This window comes from Scatophagus argus, chromosome 1 (assembly GCF_020382885.2).
Source record: "Scatophagus argus isolate fScaArg1 chromosome 1, fScaArg1.pri, whole genome shotgun sequence".
In the NCBI taxonomy this organism is placed as follows: domain Eukaryota; kingdom Metazoa; phylum Chordata; class Actinopteri; family Scatophagidae; genus Scatophagus; species Scatophagus argus.
The window spans coordinates 15588512-15606768 of NC_058493.1; the positions used below are offsets into that span (position 1 = coordinate 15588512).

At 37.8% G+C, this 18257-nt stretch overlaps 2 protein-coding genes across 10 annotated transcripts in view; one reads left to right on the forward strand and one right to left on the reverse strand.

The window, feature by feature from the left end:
* Positions 1 to 622: 622 nt before the first annotated feature.
* On the reverse strand, positions 623 to 11166 carry LOC124057754. Its single transcript, XM_046386301.1, has 13 exons — positions 10805 to 11166; positions 7516 to 10254; positions 6366 to 6461; positions 5378 to 5972; positions 5102 to 5168; positions 3670 to 3768; positions 3176 to 3259; positions 3001 to 3051; positions 2809 to 2916; positions 2230 to 2330; positions 1779 to 1888; positions 1167 to 1266; positions 623 to 1018 (listed from the first exon to the last, which is right to left on the reverse strand). Exons 2-13 carry the CDS (start codon positions 7864 to 7866, stop codon positions 780 to 782), a joined length of 2001 nt encoding a protein of 666 aa, XP_046242257.1. The 5' UTR covers positions 7867 to 10254; positions 10805 to 11166; the 3' UTR covers positions 623 to 779.
* A 1623-nt stretch (positions 11167 to 12789) lies between these two features.
* The window catches only part of tcf12 (transcription factor 12), a 74082-nt gene continuing 68614 nt past the window's right edge, over positions 12790 to 18257 (forward strand). For 2 of the 9 annotated variants that reach the window (XM_046386313.1, XM_046386364.1), the window contains exons 1-3: positions 12810 to 13023; positions 13810 to 13898; positions 14143 to 14215. In XM_046386313.1, the coding sequence (XP_046242269.1) occupies positions 13827 to 13898; positions 14143 to 14215 (145 nt within the window). In that variant the 5' untranslated portion in view covers positions 12810 to 13023; positions 13810 to 13826. Of the gene's footprint in view, positions 13024 to 13044; positions 13614 to 13809; positions 13899 to 14142; positions 14216 to 18257 lie in introns of those variants that run through there. The other 7 variants (XM_046386320.1, XM_046386334.1, XM_046386349.1 and 4 more) reach the window with 7 other exon arrangements.

An 18257-nucleotide genomic window follows, 5' to 3' on the forward strand; every position in this document is an offset into this window, starting at 1 on the left:
TAATTGAGAAGATCAATAGTTATGAGTGTGAAGGCTAGAAATGAGTTTTCCGCCATGACTGCTGCATAGACCGCATAGTAAACCAATTCGTCTTGCTTGACTACATTGAGGTCACATAACTTATGTTAACTCATTTACATAAAAAGTAAACTTGCATTTTTACAGAAATTTTTTTTAGTTTTAGTAGCATAGCATACTTTTAGCATAATTACACCTCTTACAGGTCAACTTTTTAATAAATTTTGTATGTTATGGATTAATCTGTCAATCGTGAGTGGCTTAGTAATTTTACATGTATCCTATACAGAATTGTCAACAGAAAAACTGCTATTACAGCTTAGTGTGGGATTTGCACACTAGCACACTTTGCAATTGCAGTCAGACTTGGTGGGTGGAGTCTTCCTATGGGGGATACTGCTTTGAGAACCGTTGATTTAGATCAGTCTTTATAAAACATCAAAGTTAGCCCTCAGCTAAACACTTTTGTGCTTCTTCACACTGACTTTCAACTTTTTTAAAAATCAGATTGTGCTTGAAAATTCCATTAAATCTTGATGTATTATAGACAAACTATAAACCATTGTCAGGCATTTGAATAACACAGCAGTGAGGCACCTGAAATGATTTTTGCTTTAAGAATTTATTTTACTGAACACAATATTGCAATAAAACCCATACCTCTGAAGTGCAATGTAACTGACAGGCAAACTGCATGTAAACAACAACTTGTGAACTTACCAATAATAACCGTTAAGAGTGTGTTCTCTTGGTACAATAAATTACTGTTTGTTTGAAGTGCCACTTGATTCAAGTTCAAGTACAGTAAAGCAAGGAAGAGAAAAAGGTACAGGAAGTGTCTGTGGGTTGGACTGGTCTGACTCCAGTCGGTTAGATGAAGCTGCATGTACCGCAGGACTCTGGACACTGGATAAGGACACAGGCTTGCTGCTGATTTGATCACAAGCCCCTGGTTTTACTGTCAGTGTAGACAGTTTCTGGAAAAATGGCTGTTGAGCACCTGAAAAACAACATGCAAACTCTAAAGACGAATTTAATCAAAGATAATAAAAATGGTAATACTAAAAAACAAAACAAAACACAAGGCTCATTATACAAGAATTGAAAGTTGACAAAAAAATTGTTGTCCCTCAAAGTGTTTCTGGTACCTGGTACTATTGTAAATGAATCATCAGCATCACACCGTATTCCAAGAGAGCCAATCAACTCAGTGTTCCTTGTTGACTGGGAAGAAGCCACAATAAAGCCCTGAAAAACAGATGGAACACTAATGATGACCATGAATCAACCATTTAAAATTTATAACACCTTTTTCAGCTGCTTTTATTGCTGCTTTATTACACAGAGTCAACCAAGGCCAATCGTCCACTCTTCTATGATAGTGGTTTTCAATCATTTTCATATCGAGGATCCCTAAACTAACAAAAATTAGGCAACGTTCTCCCCTTTGATAAAGATTTATCCCATGGTGGTGGTTTCTGCAGAGATCCTGTGGGTACCTGTCTTTCCTAATCTTTATTCACTGTCTTTCACTCCACCACCGCTGCTCTCTTAAACCAGGGATGAGAAGCCATTCTGGAAAAACTGAACAACTTGGATTTGCTCAGCAAAATTTAATGGGATCGTTCTTGGCCCATGCTACAACTTTCACCAAGTTTTGTGAAAATACAGCCACAATCCTACTGAGAAACGGAGAAACAACCCAACAAACCAGAACAAAAACAAACAGACCTCCTTGGCAGAGGTAATAACGTCATTACCTGGTTGCTGAAAACAACAGGCTGTGGCATTTCTGTTTGAAGGCCAGGCGGTGAAGAACTCACTGCATTTCTCTGGAGAAGAGAAAGCTTCCAGTCTGTTTGATCATTACCTGTAACAACATACCAAAAGACAAAAACACACACTTCAATACAATGCAATTTAACTTTTAAAAATTAACATTTTAGGTGAGAATATGTGCAACAACACAAAGACATGCTAGCAGTCTAATCCAATCCACCTACAAAGTGCTTTTTGCATTTAGATATCATTTAAATCTCAACATTGTAAGTAGCAAATCAATATTCAACTGACAGTAGCAAGCCATTTTAAAATGTCCCCATAATGACAAATAACTGTTGACACTCAACAGTTATTTGCTTTTTAAAGTCCGCTTTTAATGTCTGAAAACCTCAACACCAACATGTCCTTGAAGAATTGGGTGCGACATACTAAACTCTCCATCATCTTTCAAGGGAACATGTGAGGTTTGTTTCTGCCATGGCTCCAGCTCCTCTTCTTCACATTCCAGTAAAAGTTCAGATTTTGTGGACCTGGGACAGAATACATGTTCATTATACATTATACTTCTTCCAAACTATGTATAAGTATAGAGACGTGAAGTGTAGTAGGGTGATTTAAAGTATTTTAAGTATAAAATACTAAAATATAAAGTATGAAAAAGTACAAACATATAGAATATATAAAGAATTTAAAACAATACTAAAATAAAAGAATAAAACAGTCCGATAGTATGCAAACAGTTATTGAGTGATAAAGTGACAAAAGAAAAAGTCTAATTCTGTCCTCTCAGGGAGGAGATGAAGAGCTGTATGGCCTGAGGGACAAATGGCCTCCTCGACCTGACCATGGAGCAGGACAATGTGAATGTGCTTCTCTGCCTGTTTAAGGTGCTGTGTAGAGGGTGATACTGTTCATTATGGATCTGGGTTTCAATATATTCAAAATAGACCTGATTCACTTAAATCTTCTAAGATCTATTAAAAACAAGTCGCCTCCTCCTACAGGTACCTCTGAGGAATGACTGGTACGTAGATGTCTTCATCACAGCTGTCATCAGCTTCTGGAGAACTCAGCTCCATTGTTTTGGCATTTTCTACATCAGTATCCAAGTCAGATCTATTAGGAAAAAACAATACTAGAACCAAATGACCCACAGAAGAGCTAAAACAATATATTCTGTATGATATAATATAAAATTACAGTCTGTTCTTCACATTGTCTTCATCAATGGTGACCTCCATCTCCTCAAAACTGGAAACAACAAATTACAATGCAGACACTGAATAATGTAATGTATTTTAGGAAAGTCAATATAGCACTGGCAGATACTTAAGCTTTTACCAAAATGTACATTCTCAAAAAGGTCAACACTAACCTGTCCTGAAGCCAGGCCACCTCTGATACCATGTGTTCACTTTGACTCTGATGTTGAGCATCAACTTGCTTGCACTGGTTTCCTCTGCAGACACATCAGAATCAGAATTCCTTTATTTATACCTGAAGGGAAATTCTTCTTCATAAATTCATTTTCAGAGCAATTCAAAAGTGATTGCAGCATGTGGCCATTGGCAAGTGTGACACAAACCCGTCAAATGAGTTGTGACATTATGCACTCAGCACTTTCTACAGGCTAATCAATACAACTGATGTGCAAACGATGATGTCAACACATCATGAGGACGTAACTGAGGTCTGTGTGCCTCCCCAATTTGAAAAGGAGTTAAAAACGGGGAAACTTAACACTCGACCTAACAACACTGTAAATTCATCACTCACTCATTAAATCAGGGATGGGCTTTTACATTTGTTGGACTGGCAACACTTTGATGCAGCCCAGACAGGAAACACAGCAAGATTACGACTGCTTACCTTTCAGAGACTGATACATGTCCAACACCTGATAATGCAGTAGACTCTTGCACACATGTTCCAGTAGATGTCAGAGATACCAAGGATCTCTTTTCGCAACTGTTAAAAGAAACATTGTCATTAGGCACAACACTTCATCTGGAAATGTTGAGAGTGCAAACTTATCCTTAAAAAGATGAAAATATATGTATTCTATGAAACTAAATGTTTAGTGTGAAAATGAAAAAAGAGGCTCTAAAACTATTAAGTGATGTGTAGACAGATATGAAATTCTTCTGTGTGTAGCTGTTTGAATTCTACTCGTGCTTCAGTTGGAGTGTAAAACCATTTGCAGCCTGATAGTTCGAATATTTGACTCGTTTACATAATTTACGTTTTCTATTCTTCCATCAGTTGTTTATTCTTGACCAAGAGACTTTCAAATGACAAATAAGTGATCTGTTGATAATGAATGTGAAAACAAATCACATCCCTGGTATCACAGAATATTGAAAATGACAACAAATAAGAGAACTGGGATTTCCAGGAAACCAAAGTTTTGTTGTTTAAATAAATAAAAAAAAACAAAACGTAAATAACCTTTATTAATGTATTTTATCCACTTTATTTTGTGCAAACAAATGAGGATACATGATAGAACATTTAGTAAAGAAGACGCAGCAATGCAGATAACATGTCATGACATGTAAATAAAAAGAGCAGCCTTTATTAAATTAATATTAAACACATTATATAAAGAATTTGGAGATCAGTTTAACCTACAATTAAGTTACTCTTGGAGTGGCTTGGACTCACACAGCAGACAATCCATGCAAGGTGCAGATCTCAGACTTTTTGAAACTGGGTCATCTATCAGACCACATGGAGAGGGCCCATCTGACATCATTTTATTATTATTATTATTATATGGTCCTATGGGGAGTCACACTGGAAAATGGATCATCTTTACCTCATAATCTATTCTCCATTAGTAGATGCAACAAAGCCATAATCCATTTTGCAACAATCACTTCTATCAGTCGATATCCCAATGGTTTGCTTTTCAAGCTTCAGAAATCCAGTTTTTAACAAAACAAAATGTGTCAAATTACTATGAAATACATGTTGATTATTGTGAAGGATTTAACAAAACACACAGATTTATCCCTCAGCTCTGCAGCTCCAGACTCTGGAGGGGCAGGGCTCAGTGTTTATTGCACTGCAGGCAAATGGCTTAGCTTCTCCAGAGTTGCTGCTTTATTAGGGCAGGAGGGATAGGGAGTTTTCTGCTTCAAAACTGCTGTCTCCCATGATGCCCCTTGGATAAGTTTAACTGGATTTCCGGTTTCCTCTCGATCCACAGATGACAGACAACAGTTTGACATGCTGATCAGTACTGTTCATTAAAAGCAAAGAGAATTGGTTGTGATAAAGTCTGTAAATGCTGGCTCACCTTGACAAAAACGACAGAACCTCCTTCTCCCCCCTCCTTGACTTCCGCTTATTTTTCTTCAGAGGATCTTTAATGTAAAAACAAGATAACATGCAGTAATGAGGACTAAGCTTTCAATATCTGGCTCAGTGGTTTAGTGGTCATTTTCACGCTGTGGAAACAATTCCATCACCTGCTTAGAAAAGTAATTAAGAGTCTGACTGATAAAAAAAACTAAAAAAAAACCAACTTGCACTTTTTTGATGCTGAAACCAGCAGAGTAACAGCAAGCATCACCTGAAATGTGAAGACGCATCCGCTCTGGCTTTTGGTGGACCTTTTCAGCAAAGACTCCTTCCTGCTCATTCCTGTCCATCTGTTTCATTTCTGTGTTGAGGTATGCCTTTTGAATTTCAAAAAAAGTTTTATGTCCCAAGAAATTTAGGTGCAGATGTTTGGCCCACTTTTTAAAGTGTGTAAAGGCGCCTCCAGAAAACAGGACAGAAAGAGCCATAAGAAGGTGAATTTCAGGAAACGCGTCCCAAAGGTGAGGTGATGACATCCACACGCCTCTGTGTCCACCAAGGCAGCTCCACCTCACCTTCTTCTGTGCACCACAGTGAGAGACTTTCTTCTTGCTTATAGGCTGTCCACATGTCTGACACTTCTTAAACAGCTCCATCAAGCAGCTGTCATTCACAATAGTCTTTGACTGACTCCGTTCCTTGTCTTTGATCTCATCTGACTGTGATGTTGCTGTTAAGCTTAATTCAGCCTCTTGGTGGAAGCTCTCACTCAGAAACGTTTCAGATGCAACACTGCACACGACTTCACTGAGTTCAGCTGGTGGAGGGGACTGAGACGAGATATCTGCAGCTCCTCCTGAGGCAATCTGGCATAACAGAGACACAAATTTGAAAAATTAGCTAAGTTACTGTGTGAGCAACTGAAGAGGGTTCACAATAAGAACATACATTACGTACAACTTCATGTATTACTCATTTACACAGAAAAACGGCTTCCGGTTTCACGTGTTACACTTATAGGAATTGACAGGGACGGAGAAAATGATGCAGTATCCACATCAGTGATCTGAACAGCCAAGGAAGATGTAGTCGAACCCTTGAGTAAACACAGTTTTGTTAAGGCAGTAGTACTGATTCAAGTGCTACATTTAGAAAAAAAGGTAGCCTACAAATTGTTCTTCACACAGATTAACCACATGCTAGCCCATGAAAATAAAAGCTCACATGTTAGGAAAATAGCGTTACTATGTCACACCTACCGAGGTTAACACAGAGGGCCAAAGCAACACTCTGTCCACGCTGGAACCTGAAACCACTGAGGTAGAGGCGTGAGCTGCTGTACTGGGAGACGTCGCCTAATTAAAAATAAATGAAAGAGAAAAAAAAAGTTTCAGTATTCATACTACTACTCTGTAGTCAGTCATTTGCCACCCAGTTTTACAACAGAAAAAAATTACTCAACAGCTGCTAATACCAAGTTGAATCTACAGCTCACTTAAGTAAGTTAAACAAAACAAAAAACTCTTTCCAAAACCAAAGTTTCTGCATCAGCAATGAGCTTCAGGTCACAGAGTTATTAAACCTGTTTTTCCACAAAAATGATACTGTTGTAATGCTGTTCTAAGGGAATATAAAGAATCCTGCAAATGCTGCTTTGGATGAACAAATAATCATTCTATTTGGAAAAAAAAATTCCATAGATTCTACAAGTATAAGTGTTAAAGTTATCATAAAATTGTCAAATTATTGATACTTACATACATAAGTACTTACGTACTTACATTGATACATACACCCCTAACATACAGAATCTCCAAAAAACAAACAACAAAACTGTTCACAACTACTCATTTTTAAAGAGCACTGAACTAATGTCTTAAAAGATCTTTGTTATAAGCTTTGCTTCGTGAAAATAGGTATGTTATTACTGAAAACGCAGTAAAGGGGATACCGGCTGCCACCAATAATATTTCTGTGCCATTATGGGGACTTTACCTTGAGTTAAAACAAACATGTACAATTGTGACCTTGTGACCCCCCCCCAAAAAAAAAACCCACACACCTGTATACAAACATATTCAGCTTCAGGGGGTTTGACAAAGAAAAGTCTGTTTCTTTGTCATCTAAACTGACAGTTTCACTTTGACACCATAACCTCCACCACTGGCTTGTCAGTCAACTGTGTGCGCGCGTATGTGTGTGTGTCATCGTGGGAAAATGTGGTCCTGGTTACGACTACTGCAGTAGGAACTACCACAGATGTGGTTTTGAGTACTCTGAGTGCAGGCAAGGAAGTTTTCTCCTAGTTTTAAGGATTAGCTCTCGGTACAGAGGCGAAATGGCTCTTAAATCAACATACACACTAAAAGCTCTCCGTAAAATGATAACTTTTACAGTTGAAGTATTTACCTCTGTTCGGCTGCTGTCAGCTGCTAGCAAAGAAATGCTGAGGTCCTCTCGCTGTCTTCCATAGAAAACAGATGGAATTACGTTGGACTTGAGGATTTTTCGGGGTGTTGTTTTCATAAGCTCTGCTTGAATGTCAGGTTCATAATCTTCCGGTTTAAAATGCTGACTACAGACCCTTATATTGCCGTATTTACTCACTGGTGTATTTTCGTCAAATTTGGGGTTCTGTATGGCCTTTAACCACTTTCTGCATCTCTCCGGGTCTCTTGTGGGCAGAGAGTGGAACACGACTCCCCGTGACCTCGCCTTCTTGTAGCCCTTACAGCCCGGCACGGAGCACATCCCCGGCATCGTTACACAAACAAAATATAAACCAGTGTCAAAGAAACGATGAATTATAAACTGATGAGTGCCACCATTACTGAGTTATCTGTAGTGCAGTGAAGTCTGCTCCGGCAATTGGTGAACGTGACCACCAATCGTAAACACAAGAGCGTAAAAGGTTGTCGCTTTGCATTATGGGAAAAGCAGTAGTCTGGGATTTTATACACACACAGGGAAAAGCCGAGGGGCGTTGGTCACGTGATAACTGAACGGTCTCCATGACAACCGACATCCATCTGCTCATAATGTGGTTGAAAGATCTTGACAATTTGAAACCGCGTAGAAAGAATTTCTTGTATTATGCACTCTGCACAGTGGAAGTGATACTTTAAGAATTATTAAGAGGAATTATTATATTATATTAATATATGTCAATGGGATGCACGTGAGAGCTAATAGCAGCTCGTGCTTGCCATGATTTTCCTCCATGGTTGGAAGTCAAGTTTAGCTAAATAAAATATTTACTCCAAATCAGCCGACATCCACAACACAAGAAAAGTCACTTTGGCACTAAGACGAGGTGGATAAAGCAACAATTTCACTGTATAGAGGAATGAAGATTCATTTTTGTGCATCTCAGAATGAACAGAGTAGTGAGCAATCATTTTACTATTAGGTACACCAAGCTGAAACAAATGCTGTCTAATACAACAGTCCTGCAATAAGTCCTACCGTCATGAGGGTTATGATGTAGTTTAGGAAATTTAAGTGCTGTTTAATTGTATCGTGTTACCTTCACTGACAAAACACAATTTTTACATCCATTAAAGCCACAAACAGTACCAAATTTTAGAAAGTTAATAAACAAACTGCAGACTTTAAAGAAGAAAGACAAAAGGTAGAAGAGGATGAAGAGGGTGGGCTAATTTTAAGAGAGTCCAAAAATGTCACATGAACATGTTTTTCTCCATATATTCTGTATATATGTTTGAAATATTACACTAAAACTACTACAAAGCTGTGAAACATGCTTACAGTAAATTCAAACTTTGTGTTTTACTTTTGTATACTAATTTGTTTAATTCCAATATCTGTAAAATATTAGAACAATAATACTACAGAAACATTTTTTGATCTGCTTTTCTGTGTGTTTTCACTGGAGAAGAATATCTGCTGAAGTCTGTATGATCTGAGTTTGTCCAACAGGTGGCAGCCTGGAATTATTAATACAGGGCAGAGGTGCCTCCAATGGATTAGATGACAAAATATTTCCTCTTGCATAGTTTTTAATTTTTAAGTCTTTCCTTTTCAGTGTTATGAGGGAACTTATGTTTAGTGGTATTTCTTTTTTGTTGCTGTTCATAGGTTTTGTGTGGCAGGACAGTTAAAGGACATGGAAAGCCCATATATGTACACATATCTAAATCCACATGGTTTAATTTGCTGGAGTTTAAGCTGGCCTTTTTTTATTCCCTCTGAATTTGATACTTTCGAGTCTTGAAAAATACCAGTTTAAATATTTTGACTACAAGCCCCTGTGCAAGAACACATACTGTGTAGTAAGTGTGGGTGAGTGAAGGTCTACACTGTTACCTAAAGTGTTGGAGGGATTTATGACTGTGTTTACTGAAGCTCCTGTAACAGGATTCATTCAACAGATAACTTAGGAGAGATGTCCCACACTTGTTTCTTCAAAGGCTTACACATTGTTTTTGTTCTGTTTGTAGTGTTTCTTTCTTGAAATACTGAATTTTGATTCACACTGATTCACCTATATCTTCATTACACTTTTATGTTCTTTGTTTTCAGTTTCTCTTTCACTTGTTCTGACAGTAATAGCATTAATATGGTATGAGAACACTCAGAATTTCCACACCAAACTGGTCTTCTCCGACCTGCAAGACAGCTCTATAAACCACTGAACCGAAACCGGTGCTTTCATACGACATTGGTCACATACCTAAAGATAAGAACAGTTAATCACCTACTGTAACAGCCATCATTCCAACTTTGCAAGTTACATGATATGGTAATTATAACTAAATACCTCTGAAATAATATTCTTTTGTAAATGTCCATTGTCTATTCTATGAGCTCATGTTAAACAGGCACATATTTTTATAAAATCTTTAAAACATTTGTGTTTGATTGGAGTAACTCCGGTTTTTTAGCCTCTATGCAACGCTACTTCAATTATTAATCCACATATAATGCACGTTAAAACAACAACAAAATCATCATGTATTTCCTGGAAGCATGCAGCAACAAGTAAAATCTGTAATGAACGTTTAGAAGACACTGATAATTTCGTTAACAAGTCACGCATCCACACTTAACAGCGACAGTCAGTTTCAGTCCAACTTTACTGCAGTCCTCTTGTTGGGTTTCACTCCGGCGCGGAGGAAAAAGTAGTTCCTATACAGTGGAAGGACCTGTCACCTGCATTGTCTAGTACAGTGATATTTAAGACCACTAAATCATAATGTTTCGGTGTTTTCCCAGCCGTGATGCTACATATGAAATATTTTTCACAGATTGATAATTTGCATTTGGTATCGCCGCATTTAAGCATCCCAAAGCCGAGCTGTCAAACGCTGACAAATAAAAAACACGTACACACCTGCAGACAAACTGAGCTACTGTCATGTGAGACACAGCACTTCTAATGAAAACGTTAACGATGTTTTTGTAATTCCTGCTTCAATGCCAACGTTTAGTCATGTATTTACATGTCACTGTGTATTTTTAAGCAATAAAATCAAGAAAACCGAGATGTCATACATAATTTTGACAAACTAAATAATTTATTTTAAGATTGTTTTCACGGTTAATCTTTTTATGCTTATATATAACCTGCTGTGTGAGCTTTGATAATGTGTGTCTGTTGGCAAAATATTGTCAATTACATTCGAGATAACGCAGTGTTGTTCTCAATGGCCTTATGATGCTTTCACCAGAAACTTACAAGTTCAAGAGATAAGTCGCGACGTCTCCATCATTTCGCAGATTCTTTTCTTCTTTTAACTTTCTCCATCTTGTGAAGCTACAAGATATGTTTATCCTTGTTTTTACTCGCAGACGGTCGCTTTCCCTTCTTGGTCTCAGACCCTGCTCAGATCGACGGACTGGTTTCGATTTTTTTTTGGCACTGGACCTTAAGTATGATTAGTATCAGATGTTTGTGTTGTTTTCGCCCGTTGTTTTGTCAAGAGTAAAATTTCCCTTCTTTTTCAATTTAAGCCAGCGTTCATACTAACAACAACTTACAGTTAGCGGCTAGCTTGTTTTCAAATGCCCGCCTGATTTCCGCCAAAAGCAACAACACTTCTGGTCTGATCCCTTCAGAATAAAAGAACAGTGTCAAAAAAAACCCCCACAACCTATTTGTCACATTTGGATAAACATTGTCAAAATAATCCTTCTAATCTACACTTTATAGTTCAAGTCATTCAATAAGCGGTAACAAGTGGCAAATTTCACACTACACAAAATCAGTTGCCACACAAGAATAAACAGTAGTTCATAAAACAAATCAACGTACAAATGTAAAATAAAGGAGAACAAGAGTGTCGCAACACAGAGAGGTTTTTCATACGAAAAATGAGACTGGTTCTCTGAAAGGAAAGGGGGACTTACAGAATCTTGTGCTTGTCAATGTAATTTACCGTTTAAAATATTTTTGTACTGAAAACAGTTATTCTAGCGTTACGAAAGAGGAATTAAGTCATTTCAGTATGAGGTTTGTGATTTAACTAAAAATATGGCTAGAAAGCTCTTGCAGAGGTGGGAAACTTGTGACATTGGTTTGATCACTTGGACTGGCAGTACAAAAAAAAAGAGAGAAAAAAAAGAAAAGAAAAAAGATGCAAAATTTCAGCTTCCCTAAAAGTACGAAGATCTGCAGCAAATAACCATCTAAGTCGTAAAATCACCTGATACAGCTGATACACTTACACTGAATAAAACTATCTGTAAAAAAATTACTAACCAGTGTGATAACGAAATATGATTTATTATATTATTCATAAATGTACATATGCTTCTATCTGGTACTTAAATTGGAAACATTAAACAAACACCACCCCTTCACTGCTCTCTGAACAATGTGTTTTTACTGTTTTCTCCAGTTTAGATAGATAGATAGATAGATAGATAGATAGATAGATAGATACTTTATTGATTCCGAGAGAAATTCAAGAAATTCAAGTTTGCCATTAAATCCAGTGCAATCAGTGCATCTATACTGAAGTAATACTCAATAATTAATGAGTTAACAACAGCTATTACTGTGTATTTCATCCTATCCACATTATCCATCAATCTATCCATTATCCATCACTGCTTAACCCGTGCTGGGTTGTGGTGTGTGTGGGCTATGATAAACAGCAATAATGAAATGGGTGCTGATCTCTTCATCTTGGAAATGTTACACTATTATTTACCCTTGTTTCACCGCTTTTCTTGTCCCATAATGTTCTTGGGTCATTTGGTTCTTGGGTCATTTGGTTTGGTATGTTTGTGTTTCACTGGGAGAGCTTCTGTTACAGAACACGCACCAAATGGCAGCCAATAATCACAGTCCATCACAAGTTAGCAATAAAAACAATAATGCAAGTAGGCAATTTCATTTCTCACTCTTTAACATATTACCTGGTGTTTTTTGTGTTTCTCAGGGAAGGAAGTACGGTACAAAGGATACAACAGTCGACCTAATGAAACGCACCGTCACATTGAATAAAATGATTTGACAAATCTGCAAGCTCATGTTTCATTTGTCTGAAGATTGTTGGATAATATAAATACACAGCTAAACAAAATACAAAACTCGGGTCTATTATTTCTAGCTATTTTAAGGCGGAAATGTTATTACGCATTCAAAGCAGACTTAAACATGTGGTGCATCAGTGTGACCTAAGACGGTGTGCTGACTCCCGCTGCATCTCCCGCTGTGTGGGACCTTCATGTCACTGTGCTCAGCGGAGGGATACAATAACCAATGTCATCGTGGTGCTGAGGCTTTCGCAAAGCAAAAATGTCTGCCTAAGGGAAACTCGTAACTGATATATAGAGAGGATATTTTTCCAGGTATAGCCATTTAAACCAATATTTCGCTATTTTGAGGCACATTGCAAGACAACGAGTCTTCACCAGATCACCCTAGTCGGGATTTTAATCGGAATTAAGGTAAAATATCAGTGGGAGTTTGCCAAAAGCTTTCGGACCTGTGAAAGAAGTTGGGAGTTGAGAAAGACCATCATTGCGTTTTGTATTCTGGAGCTGCTGGGGATTGAATGTCCTTTGCAATATTTGTTTTGCTATCTTACTTACCTTGAACCAGTCTGTATTTTATGTTTTACTCGTCAGTGTGTGTGCTTCTCCATACTAATGTCTACAGTGACTAAAACCGCTGCAGATGGTTGCGGCTCGCTAGCTCTTTTGAGTCCATATGAATCTGTTAACTGCAGCTAGCGTTAGCCAGCTAGCTAAGTGACATTAGGTGCCTCAGCTAACGTTAACCATCGTTATGCTTGTAAAAGCTGCCTCACAAATCACTGACATTAGCATGGGCAGCGGTAGCCTAACCTGTGCGTTTCACAAATGTCTTACCAGCAGTGAGCGGTGTCATTACAGAGAAATGATGTTACTGCAATTACTCGATGCCGCAGGTCCTGGTTATAATAAGCTGTGCCATCCATTCAGAGCGCTTCCATCTTATCTCTGATTTTAATCAACGCAATCAAGAACTGTGCGAACTACATTTTTCGTACTATTTGGTAAATTATAACGTGGCCGAACTGTCAGTGTCTCCTTATGTTTCGGTGCCATTGCCAACTTTACTTCACGGTCATGGTCTTTATTCCGCATCCATAACAAATACCTCTCGTGGCATTGGTCATTTCCTGTGGCTTTCGTCCCCGCTGTTGAATAAACCAGCAGAGATGTGACCTGACTGGACTGTGTTTTCTTCAGGTTTCTAGATCGCCAGGATGAATCCTCAGCAGCGGATTGCCGCTCTTGGAACTGACAAGGAATTAAGTGACCTGCTGGATTTTAGCGCGGTATGGTGGATTTTCTCTCTTTTTACCTCTTTGGTTCCACGCATCTTCCAGTGATTAGAGGTGTGAGGACCAAACAGACTAAAGCATGATTAATTGATCAGTTCACATTAGTGTTGACTAATAGGACTTTACAAACTGCCGTTGATATCATGAAAGCTATTCCGAGCGGCTTTTAGGATAATTGCCGTTTATAATCTGAATGTCGGGACTAATTGTAGGTTTATGTCCATCTTCTTCCTTTCAGATGTTTTCTCCACCTGTAAGTGGAGGGAAAAACAGGCCCACCACACTCGGAAGCAGTCAGTTCAGTACATCAGGTAGGAACTGATCCCTCAAACCATTTCAGCAAACCCTCTGATGTAGTCCTCGTTTTCAGTCTTGCATTGCATGTGATTCCAGTCCCTCATCTGACACTTGTGTCTAAACCGTTCATATCTCATACTTGAAACTTAAGCTCTCCACCTGGAATTGAAGCAGAGTACTGTGGTAAAGATGTAGAACAAAACACAATTCAAGCTATAGACATTTTGAGATACTTTATTGATCAAATTACCATTATGGTGTAATACACTGAATGACTTACTTGATTGTTAGATGCAGAAATAAGGCATAAATCAGGCACGTTTGAGCTGTGTTGATCAGGGTGTTTTATGTGTCACAGAAATAATACAGTATGTTTGAAATGGGTTGATTAATATGTCTGAGTGAGATTCTTGTGAAAAGAATTAGAGCTGCTTGAGAAAAACCATGTCGTTTAATGGGATTGTGTTTCTACAGTCCCAATGAATTGTCTGTTCTTCAAATTACTGGTCTTTTATCTATGAGCATCTTTATGGTTTGGTTGCAATGACAAGAGTTCAGATTCCCTGTTTCTGGATCACTTCCTAGCTATAAATGCTGCAGGACATTAATCCGAAGCACAGCTATTGTCTGATGTGCTACTAGAGAAAGTCAACAATCAAGCATTATGTTTTCTGAAAGCATGTTTTGTTAGCGTCCACAAAGCCTCGTTGTAGTCAGTTATCTGTGAAACGAAAGACACACACATTTAGTGGAAACTGAACGAAAAGACAAAGGAAGAAAGACAGAGTTGTCACTCATCATCTATGGAGTTGTGGGGATGAATTTTAGAAAACCTAATCATTCAAGTCAGTCGGACTTGTTTTTGCTTGTGTGTGTTTGTGTGTATCCTCTCTTTATTAAAACAAATGTCAGGGAAACTGGTCATACTGATGTGGGTGTTTAAAAAAAACGTCACAACTACCTGGTGGATTTTCACAAAGATGTTTCTTTTACATATTAATTACACAAAGCCTACAGACTATTATTTATTATTATTATAGAAGTGTTTTTATAAAAGCAATGCTATGCAAGAATTGGTATTTGGTGCCTCTGCAGTTTTGCATTGCGAGTCACAAGCAAGTTGACAACTTTTCTAGCACAGCCAAACATCAAGCGAGTGCAACAACACAAGTCATAGAAAGCCAGCTATGATTACTGACTTGTCCAACAGCAAGGATGCCAGCCTGGTGTCTATCTTGCAACTTTTTATTTTTCACCACCAAAAATCTCCCAGTGTATTGAGCTCCCAGTCTGGCCTGGGCAGAGTCAGCAGCTGCATGGCTGACAGTAGCCACAGTTAGCAGCAGTTAGTGGTTACTTTAGCAAAAAGTAAAGTTATCTGTCTTTCAGGATAATATGTACATTACAAATAGTTGAGGCAGGGCAGGCAGAGGACGTCAGAGGGGAAAAACAAAAAACTTTTTCTCCCTAAAATATGAGCAAGTGTGTGACTTAGTGCCATGAAATACTTAGAGCACACGCCTCCTCAAGGATCCTTGGGGATCCCTGGACCCCACTTTTAAAACCACTGATTTAATAAGATGTGGGCACCACCTTTAGACTGGAATCAGTGACTCCTATAATAGAGTGTCATCAGCACTGTCTTTTTTGTTTGGAACAGAAAAGAGTTGTAGACAGTCAGGAGAATTGTGTGTTACAGCCAAAGCTCATTGTCACGGTTGTGTGTTGTCTGCTGACCAGCTTTGTCCTTTAGAAACACAACAAAGTCTGGATGTGGTATGTTGGGTTGTTCTATTTCCAAAAAAATTATAAAGAATATTTGCACATGACTGGAAAAAAAGATACTTAGCCTAATTCAAAGTCATTGTTTTATTCATAAACTTTATTTAGAATATTTAGATTTAAATTAAGTAACATCTTGTTTAGTGTAAAATGTTACATTTACTTTGATTAAAAATGTTTTTGGTTTAACTGTAAAATATTCTGGCATAAATCTTTCCCACAACTGTTTAATAACCATTTTTATCATAAAAATCAAATATCAACTTATATATTGTTTATTATTATTTCCACTATCAACTGTCTGTAATGGTCTAAAAAGACAAGTGGATTGTCAGCAACTTACACTTCCTCGTTTCTATTTATCGTATGTCAACATTAATACGTAACATAAACAGAAACTGTACTAATCCCACGGTCTGAAATTAACCCCGGCCAAAAGCCAAATGTGGGTACATCATCCGTTTGGAGAGAAAATCTCTCCGGGCTGTCCACCACACTGGCAGGTAAGAGTGCAACAAAAAGTCTCTATTGCATTTTGGCGCTCTGTTTTTGGCTACTGTCTGCGTTTCAGCTGTGTCTTCTAAACTCTGAAATCTGTCCCTAAAACAAAGTGATATTGGCACTGTTTCTAAATTACTTCAAACCTAATTAAGAAATTTTGCTTCGCAATTTCTTGTTATTGTCTGACGTACACACAGAAACTTATAACTCTGCAGTAAACTCAGATGAGTGAATGGCCTTGCTGATTTATCAGCTGAGGTGTCGTTCATAGGTTTTACATTTAGTCTGCATGTGTATGCACCAATTTTGATACATAGCCTACTATTGAAGAGTCATCTATCAATCAGAGCTGTTTAATTTATTGAACGTTATTATGAAACAAAATTCTACAAAATTAAACCTTTACCATGTAAGAAATAATGATGTCAAAATGAACTGCTGAACCTTAATGTGTATCTGGCTTCTAGTGAGTAAATCCCCCCATCCTTCTGCTTACAGTATGTGCTTTTGTGTCTCTGATCCTCAAGGTAGGGGAAGAAGCAAGAAGCACCTACATAAGTGATTGTGAACATAAGGCAAGTGAGTGTGCAGACAGAAGTGTGGAAATTGCAGGGAATGAGAGTTTGGATTATTGCATCTCAGCTGGGTATAGCCAGATAATTGAAGCAGAGTGGGACTGGCAAGACCCTTCAAAAGTGTGCCAGAGAAAGATGGATTGGAGAAAATACCCAAAGTGGTTCTAACAGAGATTCATCATTTCGCCCTTCCAGCTGTGTTGATGATGCAAATTTAATGAGGCCATTGAGTAGCAGGGCAGTGGATGACTGCTGCTGAAAGGGTAATTTTTGTTTAGCAGTATGTAGTCAGTGGTACATTTGTTAGCTGTGACCAGCTCCTAGTGTAGTTTGGTTTGCCAGTCAGTTGGATCCTGAAATTACAATAAATAAATGCAGGTTACAAAACTGAGCTCACCTACAAAAGGCTTGTTACAACAGAGGACCTGTTCTGCAGTCCTGTGTAATGTAAGTCAATTCTCAAAATTTTACATTACAATTAATTACATACAGTTACAATGATCAAATTATTCTTTAACACATTTTTGTCTTGAGAAGTATTTTTAAAGATTATCTTGCTTGACATGTTCACAATTTGTCTATAAAATGAAGGTATACTTGAATAAGTCACTTAAAACATGAAAGTAATCTTGTTCTCAGCCCTTGAAGCATTGATGAGTCTGTCTCTTGGGAAAATGAATAAATAAATAAAAAATAACTGACAAGTCTTAATGTAACTTTATTAGAATTAGAGGTGCATTGATTGCAATTTTCTTGGCTGATTCCGATTTCTCATTTTTTTTGTACGTGTGACTTGCCAGTACCAATTTTTGCCAGTTTCAGTTTTCTTTCTAAGAACTATAATTAGTATATTATTAATTAATTTGTATATACACACAAACAACTTTAAACTTTACATTTTCCTCTCAAAATAAAGTGCTCTGTAACTGGAAAGAGCTACAAATAACTGAAAATGAGCTGTACACCCAACTTTATCTGACATGTTTTACTTTATATAACAAAACAATGATGAGGTCATTTCTGAAGCCTCTGTTCTCGACTATGGAGAATGACTGATCATCCAGCCCATGAATTCAATAATTTTCCTCGTAATTGCTTTGGTCTTTTCACTGCTCATACCAAGAAAAAAATAGGAGAGCTCTGACTAACTTTAGCTTTAGCCACTTTTCTTTTCTAGCTTCTTCTAACAGGGCATGAT

What these genes read in the sequence shown, in the direction of transcription:
- LOC124057754 (XM_046386301.1), bottom strand. Translation starts at nt 7,866, where the DNA reads ATGCCGGGGATGTGCTCCGTGCCGGGCTGTAAGGGCTACAAGAAGGCG. An exon ending in GACAATGTGAAGAACAGACT is followed by an intron (nt 2,917 to 3,000) that starts GTAATTTTATAT and finishes TTTTCCTAATAG; the next exon opens with ATCTGACTTGGATACTGATG. An exon ending in GTACCAGTCATTCCTCAGAG is followed by an intron (nt 2,331 to 2,808) that starts GTACCTGTAGGA and finishes ATTCTGTCCCAG; the next exon opens with GTCCACAAAATCTGAACTTT.